Source organism: Octopus sinensis, linkage group LG27, assembly GCF_006345805.1.
Source record: "Octopus sinensis linkage group LG27, ASM634580v1, whole genome shotgun sequence".
Taxonomy (NCBI): Eukaryota; Metazoa; Mollusca; class Cephalopoda; order Octopoda; family Octopodidae; genus Octopus; species Octopus sinensis.
This window is the reverse complement of record NC_043023.1, coordinates 13726674-13740914: the sequence shown is the minus strand read 5'-3', so window position 1 is coordinate 13740914 and position 14241 is coordinate 13726674. Positions and strand designations below refer to the sequence as shown.

The 14241-nt window shown below is 37.3% G+C and overlaps 1 protein-coding gene across 4 annotated transcripts in view; it reads left to right on the top strand.

Moving 5' to 3' along the window:
- LOC115225449 (keratin, type I cytoskeletal 9) overlaps positions 1–10551 on the top strand; it is a 42694-nt gene extending 32143 nt beyond the window's left edge. For 3 of the 4 annotated variants that reach the window (XM_029796408.2, XM_029796407.2, XM_029796406.2), the window contains 4 exons: positions 4614–4684; positions 5797–5874; positions 6752–7098; positions 10356–10551. In XM_029796408.2, coding sequence (XP_029652268.1) covers positions 4614–4684; positions 5797–5874; positions 6752–7098; positions 10356–10417 — 558 coding nt within the window. In that variant the 3' untranslated portion in view covers positions 10418–10551. The remainder of the gene's footprint in view (positions 1–4613; positions 4685–5796; positions 5875–6751; positions 7099–10355) is intronic. The other variant, XM_029796409.2, reaches the window with a different exon arrangement.
- Positions 10552–14241: the final 3690 nt, after the last annotated feature.

Here is a 14241-nt window from a genome sequence, read left to right as displayed (position 1 = left end):
TACCATATTCTGTTGAGATGCTCTGTGTTTCTTTCAATTACTTTAAATATAACAAAGAATTTAGTAAAATAACTTAGTTATCATTAAGCTAGAGTTAGGAACATAAATTGTGACTTACAGTTTAGTAGATTTTAATTCAGAACTTATGAAAACAAGACATTTGTACTACAGAGCCAGAGGTGGTTTCAGCCAGGTTCGTATCAAAAGGGTTAAGAATTGTTTCTCTATTATATATTTTAACCCTTTTGTTAGCATATTTCTGTTGAGATGCTCTGTGTTTCTTTCAATTAATTTTAAATATAACAAAGAATTTAGTAAAATAACTTAGTTATCATTGAGCTAGTGTTAGGAACATAAATTGTGACTAAGGTTTGGTGGAAGATTTTAATTCAAAACTTATGAAATCAAGACATTTTACCACAGAGCCAGAGCCGGTTTCAGCCGGGTTAGTATCAAAAGGGTTAAGAATTGTTTCTCTATTATATATTTTAACCCTTTTGTTAGCATATTTCTGTTGAGATGCTCTGTGTTTCTTTCAATTAATTTTAAATATAACAAAGAATTTAGTTCAATAACTTAGTTATCATTAAGCTAGTGTTAGGAACATAAATTGTGACTAAGGTTTGGTGGAAGATTTTAATTCAAAACTTATGAAAACAAGACATTTGTACTCAGAGTCAGAGCCGGTTTCAGCTGGGTTCGTATCAAAAGGGTTAAGAATTGTTTCTCTATTATATATTTTAACCCTTTTGTTACCATATTTCTGTTGAGATGCTCTGTGTTTCTTTCAATTAATTTTAAACATAACAAAGAATTTAGTAAAATAACTTAGTTACCATTAAGCTAGTGTTAGGAACATAAATTGTGACTAAGGTTTGGTGGAAGATTTTAATTCAAAACTTATGAAAACAAGACATTTGTACTCAGAGTCAGAGCCGGTTTCAGCTGGGTTCGTATCAAAAGGGTTAAGAATTGTTTCTCTATTATATATTTTAACCCTTTTGTTACCATATTTCTGTTGAGATGCTCTGTGTTTTTTTCAATTAATTTTAAACATAAAAAGAATTAGTTTAGTAAAATAACTTAGTTACCATTAAGCTAGTGTTAGGAACATAAATTGTGACTAAGGTTTGGTGGAAGATTTTAATTCAAAACTTATGAAAACAAGACATTGTACTCAGAGCCAGAGGTGGTTTCAGCCAGGTTCGTATCAAAAGGGTAAGAATTGTTTCTCTATTATATATTTAAACCCTTTTGTTACCTATTTCTGTTGAGATGCTCTGTTTTTCTTCAATTAATTTAAATATAACAAAGACTTTAGTTCAATAACTTAGTTATCATTCAGCTGGTGTAGGAACATAAATTGTGACTAAGGTTTGGTGGAAGATTTTAATTCAGAACTTATGAAAACAAGACATTTTACTACTACAGAGCCAGAGGTGGTTTCAGCCAGGTTCGTATCAAAAGGGTTAAGAATTGTTTCTCTATTATATATTTAACCCTTTTGTTACCATATTTCTGTTGAGATGCTCTTGTGTTTCTTTCAATTAATTTTAAATATAACAAAGAATTTAGTTCATAACTTAGTTATCATTCAGCTGGTGTTAGAACATAAATTGTGACTAAGGTTTGGTGGAAGATTTTAATTCAGAACTTATGAAAACAAGACATTTGTACTACAGAGCCAGAGGTGGTTTCAGCCAGGTCGTATCAAAAGGGTTAAGAATTGTTTCTCTATTATATTTTAACCCTTTTGTTACCATATTTCTGTTGAGATGCTCTGTGTTTCTTTCAATTAATTCTAAATATAACAAGAATTTAGTAAAATAACTTAGTCATCATTAAGCTAGTGTTAGGAACATAAATTGTGACTAAGGTTTGGTGGAAGATTTTAATTCAAAACTTATGAAAACAAGACATTTGTACTAGAGAGCCAGAGGTGGTTTCAGCCAGGTTCGTATCAAAAGGGTTAGAATTGTTTCTCTATTATATATTTTAACCCTTTTGTTACCATATTTCTGTTGAGATGCTCTGTGTTTCTTTCAATTAATTCTAAATATAACAAAGAATTTAGTAAAATACTTAGTCATCATTAAGCTAGTGTTAGGAACATAAATTGTGACTAAGGTTTGGTGGAAGATTTTAATTCAAAACTTATGAAAACAAGACATTTGTACTACAGACCAGAGGTGGTTTCAGCCAGGTTCGTATCAAAAGGGTTAAGAATTGTTTCTCTATTATATATTTTAACCCTTTTGTTACCATATTTCTGTTGAGATGCCTGTGTTTCTTTCCAATTAATTCTAAATATAACAAGAATTTAGTAAAATAACTTAGTCATCATTAAGCTAGTGTTAGGAACATAAATTGTGACTAAGGTTTGGTGGAAGATTTTAATTCAAAACTTATGAAAACAAGACATTTGTACTACAGAGCCAGAGGTGGTTTCAGCCAGGTTCGTATCAAAAGGGTTAAGAATTGTTTCTCTATTATATATTTTAACCCTTTTGTTACCATATTTCTGTTGAGATGCTCTGTGTTTCTTTCAATTAATTTTAAATATAACAAAGAATTTAGTTCAATAACTTAGTTATCATTCAGCTGGTGTTAGGAACATAAATTGTGACTAAGGTTTGGTGGAAGATTTTAATTCAGAACTTATGAAAACAAGACATTTGTACTACAGAGCCAGAGGTGGTTTCAGCCAGGTTCGTATCAAAAGGGTTAAGAATTGTTTCTCTATTATATATTTTAACCCTTTTGTTACCATATTTCTGTTGAGATGCTCTGTGTTTCTTTCAATTAATTCTAAATATAACAAAGAATTTAGTAAAATAACTTAGTCATCATTAAGCTAGTGTTAGGAACATAAATTGTGACTAAGGTTTGGTGGAAGATTTTAATTCAAAACTTATGAAAACAAGACATTTGTACTAGAGAGCCAGAGGTGGTTTCAGCCAGGTTCGTATCAAAAGGGTTAAGAATTGTTTCCTATTATATATTTAACCCTTTTGTTACCATATTTCTGTTGAGATGCTCTGTGTTTCTTTCAATTAATTCTAAATATAACAAAAATTTAGTAAAATAACTTAGTCATCATTAAGCTAGTGTTAGGAACATAAATTGTGACTAAGTTTGGTGGAAGATTTTAATTCAAAACTTATGAAAACAAGACTTTTACTACAGAGCCAGAGGTGGTTTCAGCAGCCAGGTTCGTATCAAAAGGGTTAAGAATTGTTTCTCTATTATATATTTTACCCTTTTGTTACATATTTCTGTTGAGATGCTCTGGTGTTTCTTTCAATTAATTCTAAATATAACAAAGAATTTAGTAAAATAACTTAGTCATCATTAAGCTAGTGTTAGGAACATAATTGTGACTAAGGTTTGGTGAAGATTTTAATTCAAAACTTATGAAAACAAGGCATTTGTACTACAGAGCCAGAGGTGGTTTCAGCTGGGTTCGTATCAAAAGGGTTAAGAATTGTTTCTCTATTATATATTTTAACCCTTTTGTTACCATATTTCTGTTGAGATGCTCTGTGTTTCTTTCAATTAATTTTAAATATAACAAAGAATTTAGTAAAATAACTTAATTATCATTAAGCTAGTGTTAGGAACATAAATTGTGACTAAGGTTTGGTGGAAGATTTTAATTCAAAACTTATGAAAACAAGACATTTGTACTACAGAGCCAGAGGTGTTTTCAGCTGGTTTCGTATCAAAAGGTTAAGAATTGTTTCTCTATTATATATTTTAACCCTTTCTTACCATATTTCTGTTGAGATGCTCTGTTTTCTTTCAATTAATTTTAAATATAACAAAGAATTTAGTAAAATAACTTAATTATCATTAAGCTAGTGTTAGGAAATAAATTGTGGACTAAGGTTTGGTGGAAGATTTTAATTCAAAACTTATGAAAACAAGACATTTGTACTACAGAGCCAGAGGTGGTTTGGCAGGGTTTGTATCAAAAGGGTTAAGAATTGTTTCTCTATTATATATTTAAACCCTTTTGTTACCATATTTCTGTTGAGATGCTCTGTGTTTCTTTCAATTAATTCTAAATATAACAAAGAATTTAGTAAAATAACTTAGTTATCATTAAGCTAGTGTTAGGAACATAAATTGTGACTTACAGTTTAGTAGATTTTAATTCAGAACTTATGAAAACAAGACGTTTGTACCCAGAGCCGGGTTGGTAATGAAAGGGTTAAGACACTATCAATTCAATAATACAAGCTAAACAAAACAAACTCGGGTAACAATACTACAGCAGTTACCCAGTGAAATAAACTTCCACAGACAATCCAGATAACCAATGCATTCCACACAACAAACGATTGCATCACACCTCAAGAGCAAGAAAAAAGAAATAGAACGTGATCCAAAACCAGGAAGAGTTTGTACACACCCCAGCAACATGGAGGTGTAGCAATTGATGCAGTAGAGATTTACTTCAAACTGCTAAATGTTGAACAATTATATAATATTAGTAGTAGTTGTAGTACCTGGTGGTGTTGGATGTATGTGTATATCTTGGTGTTTGTCTTGTTGGACAAGTAGTGAAGTGGCATCTTTTAAAGGGTATCTTTGCATTTCTTTTTTTACAGCCTTTGCAGTTTATGCAGAAAGGAAGAATGGACGGTGGTAGGCGTCAGCTCATGGATGGTGGTGGCCAGTGGTGAGTTGTCTTTGCTCATTTGTGTGTGTGTGTGTGTGCTCACAAACAGTTGGGGGTTGGTGTCATGAGATTCATTCAACCATGAAAATAGTCTACCTGAATGGTCTGACTTTGGCAAGCATGGAAGAATGGGCTATTAAATTAAGTGTTTGTGTGTGAATTTTCTGTTTTTGCTTTTCGTTAATGGTTAATTATACATTTTTCATTAACACTTACTGTACGAAAGATGTCTGCGTGTATTTGTCACATGGACAAGGTGGCATGTTAGTCGAGTTTTGGTATTTCCTGGATTATTAGTAATCCGCCTTATACCAAACTGGGTCATTAACCATTGCTAAGCTGCTGATGAGAATATTTGTTAATCATGCATACAGCTTCGTAAATTGTGAGAAGTGCAAGTCATTTTTTAAAGTCTGTGTTTGTGTATGTCTTTCAACATGAGGAGACACAAACTCCCAGGGGAAAAATGTTACAGCCCGTTTCATGTCTATTGACATAGAGAAGCATACTCAGCCAGAAAACAGTCACTTTTGAAGTCTGTATTGTGTTGATAGACTTGTACTTAAGAATTTTGGTGTTTGTAATCAAGACTTGTTAGTCACTACCTATATATCTTTGGCATACACCCCTCTCTCAACAACAGCAATTTGTCTCCAAACAGGTGTTGTTACAAGCATCAGCTTCTATAAGATCTCATTCAAAAGTCAGTAAGGGTGATTAATATTTAACAGCTGCGGTATTATAACTGTACTAAGGTAGCATAATAATTTGCCCTATAAATTGGGGCTAGAATGAATGGTTTGACGAGAGTTTGACTGTCTCTATTTTATTTATTAGAAATTAATTTTTATAGTGAAAAAGCATTATTTAAAGGGACGAAAAGACCCTATTGAGCTTTTGTTATTATATAGATTTATATATATATATATATGCGGGGCTAGGGTGTAATAGTAGTCGGCGGGAGGGTAAGGGTTAAGCTGGCCAAAGGCAAAAGTCTTTGATGACTCTGCCCCTGTGTAGTTCATCTCGTTGCTACTCCTACTTCTCTCTCCCCTGTTCTGTTACATGTCACATAACATAATTAATCTTTGTGTTTCTTTGTTTCCCTCCAGGAACCAAGGCGGTCAGAATGTCACTGCTGCTCTCTCACAGACCAGTGAATTACTTAAAGGACTGACCAGTTTGCTTGGGTTAGTATTTTTGTCATTTCTATTTTTTTCTCTTTCATAATCCTTACTGTTGTTTAATCTGTTCGTTGGCATATTTCTGTTGAACGACACCTTTATTTCAATTACTTCTGAAAATAATAATTTACTAAAATATATTGGTCATTACTAGGCTAGTAATTTTTGAAAAAAAAAATTTAACTTGTAATTTTGATTTGGATGGCAGGGGCAGTCTTGGTGTCAAAATGCTTACGCCATGACTTGATACCTTGTACCATCTATTTGTTTTTTCTCGGTGTTTAGACTGTTACATACTACCATACTAGGATGCCTTTTTTTCTTTTATCATCTTTCCTCTTGTGTTTAAACTCATTACATCACCGTAACTTAACCCTTTAGCATTTAAACCGGCCATATCTGGTCTCTCACACCAATCCTACAATATCATCTTAAAAAATTAACAGCTACCTCATCAAAATCTCATAGCTCCAAGATAATGCCTGATTAGTTCAAAACAATGTGGATGAAAAAGCAATAATTTTGGCAGAATATGAACACTAAAGGGTTAATACCTTGTCTGTTCTCCCACCCTTATTATAATCACTAATTTTGTGTCTAAGCTCGTTACATGGCCATAATCATATGCCTTGTCTGTTTTGCTCATCTCCCCCATTTTTCTTTCCTTGTGATTAGAATCATTACATGGCCTTGTCACCCACCATGTTGTACTAAAGTAATCACTGCTTTTGTGTTTAGGCACGGCATTGTTACACATGCCGTAGCTGGATACATTGTCTGTTTTGTCCTTCCTTTTTATGCTTTGTGATCCTTGCTCTTTTTGATCGTTACATGACAAGCACTAACCTAATGCCTTTTCCATTTTCCCCCATTCTCGTTGCAGGCAACAGCTGCTGAGTCCCAACCAGATGGGCGGCCAAGGCGACGGCCAGTACGGCAACCAGTCATGGGGACAAGGGATGGACCAGGGAGGTAACTACGGTGGATTTCAGTCAGGCGGAGGTGGTGGTGGCGGCGGCGGCGGTGGCCGAGGGTTCGGCAACGACAGCATGAATTACGGTAACTATGATTTGAACTCAGTGCTGGAGGTCTCCACCTCCTCGCCCTCAGCCTCAGCCTCCAGATACTCGGGTGATGAATATACAACTCGCAACCGACCCTATGAACAACACGGTGGCCGTTTCGGTGGGAGTAAGAGATCTCAACGCACTTTCGACTATAACTCATCGGGTATGCTTACGTGTTTAAAATTGAGTGCCGTGTTGAATCCTCTATCGGGGCTGCTGTAAGGTTTTAGTCGAACCAATGTCAATCCCAGCGCTTATTTTTTTCCTTAAGCCTGGTACCTTATTCTGTCGGTCTCTTTGCTGAACCCTCTTAATTCATGGGAATGTAAACACCCCAACACCGGTTGTCAAGCAGTAGTGGGGGACAGACATATTCAATATACATACATACACACACATATAATGGGCTTCTTTCAGTTTCCCCTCTACCAAATCCACCTGAAAGGCTTTGGTTGGTGCACGACTATAACAGCACACTGGCCCATGGTGTCACACGGTGAGACTGATCCTGGAACCATGTGGTTACGAAGCAAACCTCTTAGCACACTGGGCCAAACCTGTGGGCTGTCAGTACAGTGGAGCTGTTGACACTGGTACTGGGTCAGTGGAGTCTGTCTTTAAGAGGCGTCCCTTCTGTCATTGGGGATTGTTACTCTGTTTAATTCCAAATGTACAGCCACTAAAACTTTGGAATTAAGGGTCCGTCTTGAGACACTGGGGTTTGCTAACATAGCTTACTTCTCTCTTGGGTGGGTTGGAAGGGTCTGTCTGGAGGCTTTTCCCCTTTGTCTGTCCTTTAGTCTAATATTTTGGCTCCCAAATGATATATCCTTGTTAGGGGTCACTGACATTTGGCTTGACCAACCCAGATTGAAATCTGTTACTGTTATATTGCTGCAATGCTGATATTTGATTGTGGACACGCCCAATCAGCTGACTCGTGGTTAAATGATAACCACTCAGGCAGTTCATCTACACCCAACCATGTGGAATTTTCAAATTATCCCTTGAATGGGTTGTCATCGACTGTCCTCTTCTGTTATCCTGAGATGCTGGCATTTTGCTTTTGAATCAGGAAACAAATTTGGTTGCTATTCCTATTGAGGTTGAGCGACTGGGTTTTGGGTCTCTTGTGATCCCTGTATCTGGTTGATCGCTGAAGTTCTTGCCCAGATTCAGGACACGCAGGGGGAAGCTGTTGAATATTGTTTCACTGATTTAAGGCTTGCACTGCTCAGGATTGTGTTCAATTGCTTCTTTCTACTATTTGGTTTGTCCAAAAGCATTGTTTGCAGCAAGTCCTGTGGCTCCTGTTATTGGTTTTATTGCCAAATGCCAATGTTTGTTTGGTTATTGGCAGGAAAGGAGCTGACTTGGCCAGCTTTGTTGTGAACCAGTTAGCATTTGGTCCTCTGGATGGTTTGATATGATTGGCAGTGCACATGCTAAAGTGATTTTGAGGGGACAGGTCGATTACCTGTACTCCCTTCACCAATGCTTGCTCAATAGTCATTTTATCAATCCCAAAAGGATGAAAGGCAAAATTGTCTGGCAAGCTAGTGATTCTTGCCAGCTCTCCACCTTAATAATAATGGTTTCAGATTTTGAATTTGGGCCGGAAATTTCAGGGGAAGGAATAACTTAATATTGGAGCCTAGTGTTCCACTGTATTATTCCATCAACCCCTGTAAAGATGACGGTTGAGGTCAACCTCTGGAATTTGAGCTCAGGATGAAATGCCATTGAGCATTTTGTCTGGCAAGCTAATGGTCCTTGCCGGTTCTCCAGTTTAAATAATAATATCACCTTGTTGGGGGCCAGGCGTTGCTGTGCTGCTGGTTGCTTTGTCACCGGTGCATGGTTACCTGCTTGGGATTTTGGGTTAGCGGGGCAGGATGAGGCTGGGGGTTTGTTTCCTCTTCTAATGTGTGTGGTTTCCCCCCAACCCCCTCCTGGACTAGATCTCAATCTGGTGGGGGGAGGAGGAATGCGGGGAGAAGCTTGCTCTTTTGACAACTGTTCCTCTACCTTTTTTCCTTTTGTTTTGTGTATGTATAAATATGTTGATGTTATATAACCTGTATTATCTATATATATCTTGTATTTTGTTGCAATGATCTAACTTGTTTAAGATATGTAGTGACATGTAGTACCTGTCGAAAATGATGGGGTTTCATTGTATGACAAATTCAGCTGGTGTTAATGGCGAGGTACAGTTAGTGACATCTTACTAATTGTGATTTAGTGGTGCTCTAATCACTGTTTTTGTTAAACTGTTATGAGGACAGACAATTTGAAGTTGTCAAGCAGTAGGATGGCAGACACTTATGCATGCACACACATGCAGGGCTTCCACACAGTTTTCCATCTACTGCATTCATTCACGTTGTCATCAGGTCTTGTGTTGTCGTCATGACGTCCATACTAGTTTGTACGAGTTGGAATGTTTGGCAGAGCTGAAGTCTAGTCTCTTGTTCACATCTGATTTGGCATAGCTTCTACAGCTCGCTGGCTCTTACAAAAAGGGCACTGGGGGGGCTTTAACAAGGTCACTTTGAGGCGTGCAGCTGAGTAAAGTTAGGTGTCTTTGTTCTCAGATGAAAGAGGTTATCCTCTTATGTAATCAAGTGATTGTGGTCTACATATCTCATAAGGCATATGCCTACGCTTGTACTTTGAGTGGGCTTATATATTAGAACTGGTTTATATTAAAGAATAGACATTGGGAGTTGGAGGTTGGTGTAGTGTTATCAACTCTAGCTATCCCTTGTCTGCGACTCCAACTCCACAGCCCTGGGAGTGATGGAGGGATATATATTCGGACATGTCCTGCAGTTCTTGGGTTGTTGTCGTCATTACTGTTTCGTGCCGTAAAGAAAATAGAATAGCCATTCCCATTTAATCGACTCCCTCTCCCAGTTACAGTACTGGTGGGGAAAAACAAAGGGGAGACAATGTGGATCTAACTTAATGGCAATACGCATAACTTAGCAGCACACACATGTGTATGTATGTATATATATATATGCTTCTTAAAATGTGTGTGGGGGGCTTAGTGTTTAGGGTGTTGCACTTGGTCTGTAGCAATGGAGATTTTTTTATTCCTTGAGTGGGTGGTTTGTTCTTGATTGAGCAAAGCCTTTCTTCCCCCCCCCCCCATTGCTCTGCGATCACTTTCGACACCTGGTCTGTGGTGCACCGTGCTTCTGTTTAGGCCGTCAATTCGCTTGACCTAACGTGGGGCAGGGGCATCACTTGCAATGGCTTGCCAACGGTTCTGCCAGTTTGCCACCTTTGTTGTTATTATTATTATTATTATTGGTATGTGTTTTGAAAATTAATTTTTACCTGCTGTTATTTTTTTTTACTTGGCAGTTTAATTTATTTTTCTTTCTTTTTCCTTTACCTTTTCCGTTTCAGGCAACTATGGTGGTGGCGGCGGCGGTGGTGGATGGGGTAGCTCATACCGTGGCTACAACTGAGTGTGTAAAAAGTGTGTGTGAGGGGGGGTTGTATCTTGTCTGTCAAAAAAAAGAAAACCAGTACGCCAGTGTGGTCCATGGTCGTCAGCACCAAGTCTTCAGAAGTTTAGCAAAGAAAGAAAGAAAAAACAAAAACAAACTTGGTTGCTGCTTTTTTTATTATTTTTTTTTTCCAAATTTTTTAACAATTTCCAGCTCATTTCTTTTAAAAGAAAAAAAACTTTTTTGTTTTCATCTAGTTCTCTCTTTCTCTCTCATCATCTATCACACTCTCTTTCTCTCTCTCTTTCTCCATAGTCCTCCTCCTCCTACTTTTTTGAAACACTGGTCACTTATTCATTAAAGGAAAAAAAAATAAAACTCATTTTCAATTTTATTCTATTCACATGGCTTTTTTTTTTTTATATAATTATTATTATTAGTTTCTTCCAAGGTTTTTCTTTTTTTAAATCTAGAAATAATAATAATTTAACCTTGTTTTATTTTTCCTCCTCCACTCTTTTTCCCTCCCTCTGCCCGTCACCGTTTTCCCATTGAAATAAACTCCATGGTAACTATATACATGGCTTTTTGTTGTTTGTTCATGAGATGAATGTAACTGGCCTTGGTTCTTTGTCATAGGCTTTCGTGTTTAATTACAGTGCATTTGGCTTTAGCAGTTGAAATATGTGACACAAATATTTCACCTAATTCGAAACACTGCTTTGCGCCTATGTTCCCTTAAAATATATAACAGAGAAACAATTCTTAACCCTTTTGTTACCAACCCAGCTGAAACTGGCTCTGACTTATGAGTACAAATGTCTTTTCATAAGTTCTGAATTAAAATCTTCCACCAAACCTTAGTCACAATTTATGTTCCTAACACTAGCTTAATGATGACTAAGTTGTTTTACTAAATTCTTTGTTATATTTAAAGTGATTGAAAGAAACACAGAGCATCTCAACAGAAATATGGTAACAAAAGGGTTATAATATATAATAGAGAAACAATTCTTAACCCTTTTGATACCAACCCGGCTGAAACCACCTGGCTCTGTAGTACAAATGTCTTGTTTTCAAAAGATCTGAATTAAAATCTTCCACCAAACCTTAGTCACAATTTATGTTCCTAACACCAGCTTAATGATAACTAAGTTATTTTACTAAATTCTTTGTTATATTTAAAATTAATTGAAAGAAACAGAACATCTCTACAGAATATGGTAACGAAAGGGTTAACACTTGTGCATTTAAAACCAGCTTTGTTTGCATGTTCTTATGTCCGAACTGGCCAGGTTTTGCCTCTGGAATCTACCCTCGATTGTGGGATTAACGAAAAACTGTTTCCTCTATATAATTGATTGTGGTCGGCATTTCTCATAAAAGCATATGCATACACTTGTACTTTGGGTAGGCCTGTATGTTAGAACTGGTTTGTTTTAACCCTTTAATGTTCAGGTTGCTCTGTTCAATGTAATGCATTTTTTCTCAAATTGTTTTTAATTAATCCTGCGTTTTATCTTATAGCTTTAAGCTTTCAATGTGATTATTTATTTTTAGAATGACAATGTAGGTTAGGTGTGAGAGGCTAGATATGGCTGGTTCAAATATAAAACATGTAGAATATTTGGGCCAGATATGGCCGGTTTAAACACTAAAAGGTTAAAGAATAGTTATACCAACTCCAATTTGACGGCCCTGCTTAAAAAAAATCACATCCAAAGTCTCTGAGACAGCCTGATTAGTTCAATGAATGAGTATTAAAATTGACACGGTACTCTGGATGCTAAAGGGATCTCAGAACCTTCCAGCAAGTCTTCACATTTACCTTCCCTGCACTGCTATTGCAATTTGTTGCCCTGGCGGTGCTTAAAATAAGACCTCACTATCTTTATTCCTGGTAGTAAAAGGCGTAAACGGACTACTCTCTTGATTTGGAACAAAGCTGAAATTACGTTATCTGGTGTCCTTTTTATTGGATGAAAATGGCTGCTTCTGCATTGCAAGTTTTTTCTGGGAGAAGTCCTGTTTGATTCTAACTTAGAGGATGATTTTAAAGGATTTACTCTGGCAGATATTGATGGTGAAATTCTCCGAAGTGACGATGAGGATGTAGACTGCCTCTACAATTATATTGAGAATGATGTACTGGGTGGGTACTATTGTCCATGGTTGGCTGATGTAAGGAAAGTGGTGGCCCACAAGAAGGTACATTTCTGAGGGGAAACTCTTTTGTCTATTCCTTAATGCTTTGCATTGTTCATCCATTCCTTTATTGGTATACAAAGGAATTCTGTACACCCAATGTAACGAGAGTTGTAACAATTTTAAAACGGGTGTTTATGTCTTCTGTGGAAAATAATACAGTGGCAGGGGAAACCATTCTGTGGGCTAGGGGTTAATATACATTTCAGTCTGAATTCCAACAGAAATATGGTAACAAAAGGGTTAATGTGAGCTAAATAAGAATCTTCCATCAGAATTTATTAATGTTCCAAACACCAGATTAATAATGAGTTATCTTACTAAATTCTTCGTTACAGTATTTTTTTAAATGAAGGCAGGGCATTTTAGCTTCCATCAGTTTGTTCCAAACACCAGCTTAATTAGGATTGTATAATTACTACTGGATCCTCCTGTTGCTAGGTGGCACCATTTATTGGATGCAGCCGTGGATCATTAACCAGTTAGAGATGTCCTCTTGGGGGTTAAAATGGCTACTCTTATTTAAGTCATATGACTGCGGCCATGCTGGAGCACCGCCTTTAGTCGAATAAATTGACTCCAGGACTTATTCTTTGTAAGCCTAGTACTTTATCAGTCTCATTTGCCAAAACGCTAGGTTACAGGGACATAAACACACCAGCATCGGTTAAGTGATGTTGGGGAATGAGCACACATACTCAACTGGCTTCTTTCAGTTTCCATCTACCAAATCCACTCGCAAGTCTTTGGTTGGCCTGAAGCTATAGTAGAAGACACTTGCCGAAGGTGCCACGCTGAGGGACAACCCAGAACCATGTGGTTGGTTAGCAAGCTACTTACCACAGCCACGAATATTACTTGTCAGTACAAATACTGCATTGATTTCTCAGATTTTAGGACTAGCATCTTTGCTTACACTCCTGTTTTTATATACAAACACCATCCAAGCGTGGCCGTTCGCCAGCCTCGTCTGGCACCTGTGTCAGTGGCACATGAAATCACCCACTACACCCACGGAGTGGTTGGCGTTAGGAAGGGCATCCAGCTGTAGAAACACTGACTGGTCTGGTGCAGCCTTTGGGCTCCTCAGACCCCAGTTGAACCGTCCAACCCATGCTAGCATGGAAAGCAGACGTTAAATGATGATGTACACAGAATATATAAAATGGCTACCTGTGTTTCAATGGGCCCACCTTGTCACATTCTGTGTGCTAATAATTAGTTAGTTAATTTGGCTCAAAAGCAAATAGCAAGGCCATGGAGTTAAGTACAGGGTGGTGTTCATGTAAAGAGTTCAGGCCACTTGAGGTCAAGGGAGGCTTTGAACAAAGCGGTCGTCGGCATCTTCACCATCTCGTCTGGCAGCTTGTTCCACGGATCCGCAACCCGGACGGAGAAAGCTCCTCTCCTTCGATTGAGATGAAATCGTCGCAGGTAGAGCTTTTCGGAATGACCCCGCAGCCGACGCTCCGGAGCAGGAGTGAAGAACAGCTCTTTCGAGAGGTTACACTTCCCGCTTATGATGTGGGCGAGAATGAGATCACCACAGGGGTTTGAGGAAGTAAGTGTCCTTGATTGATCAACGAAAATTAAGCATTTGTTTTGTTGATCAGACATAGCAACATTTTAACCCTCGA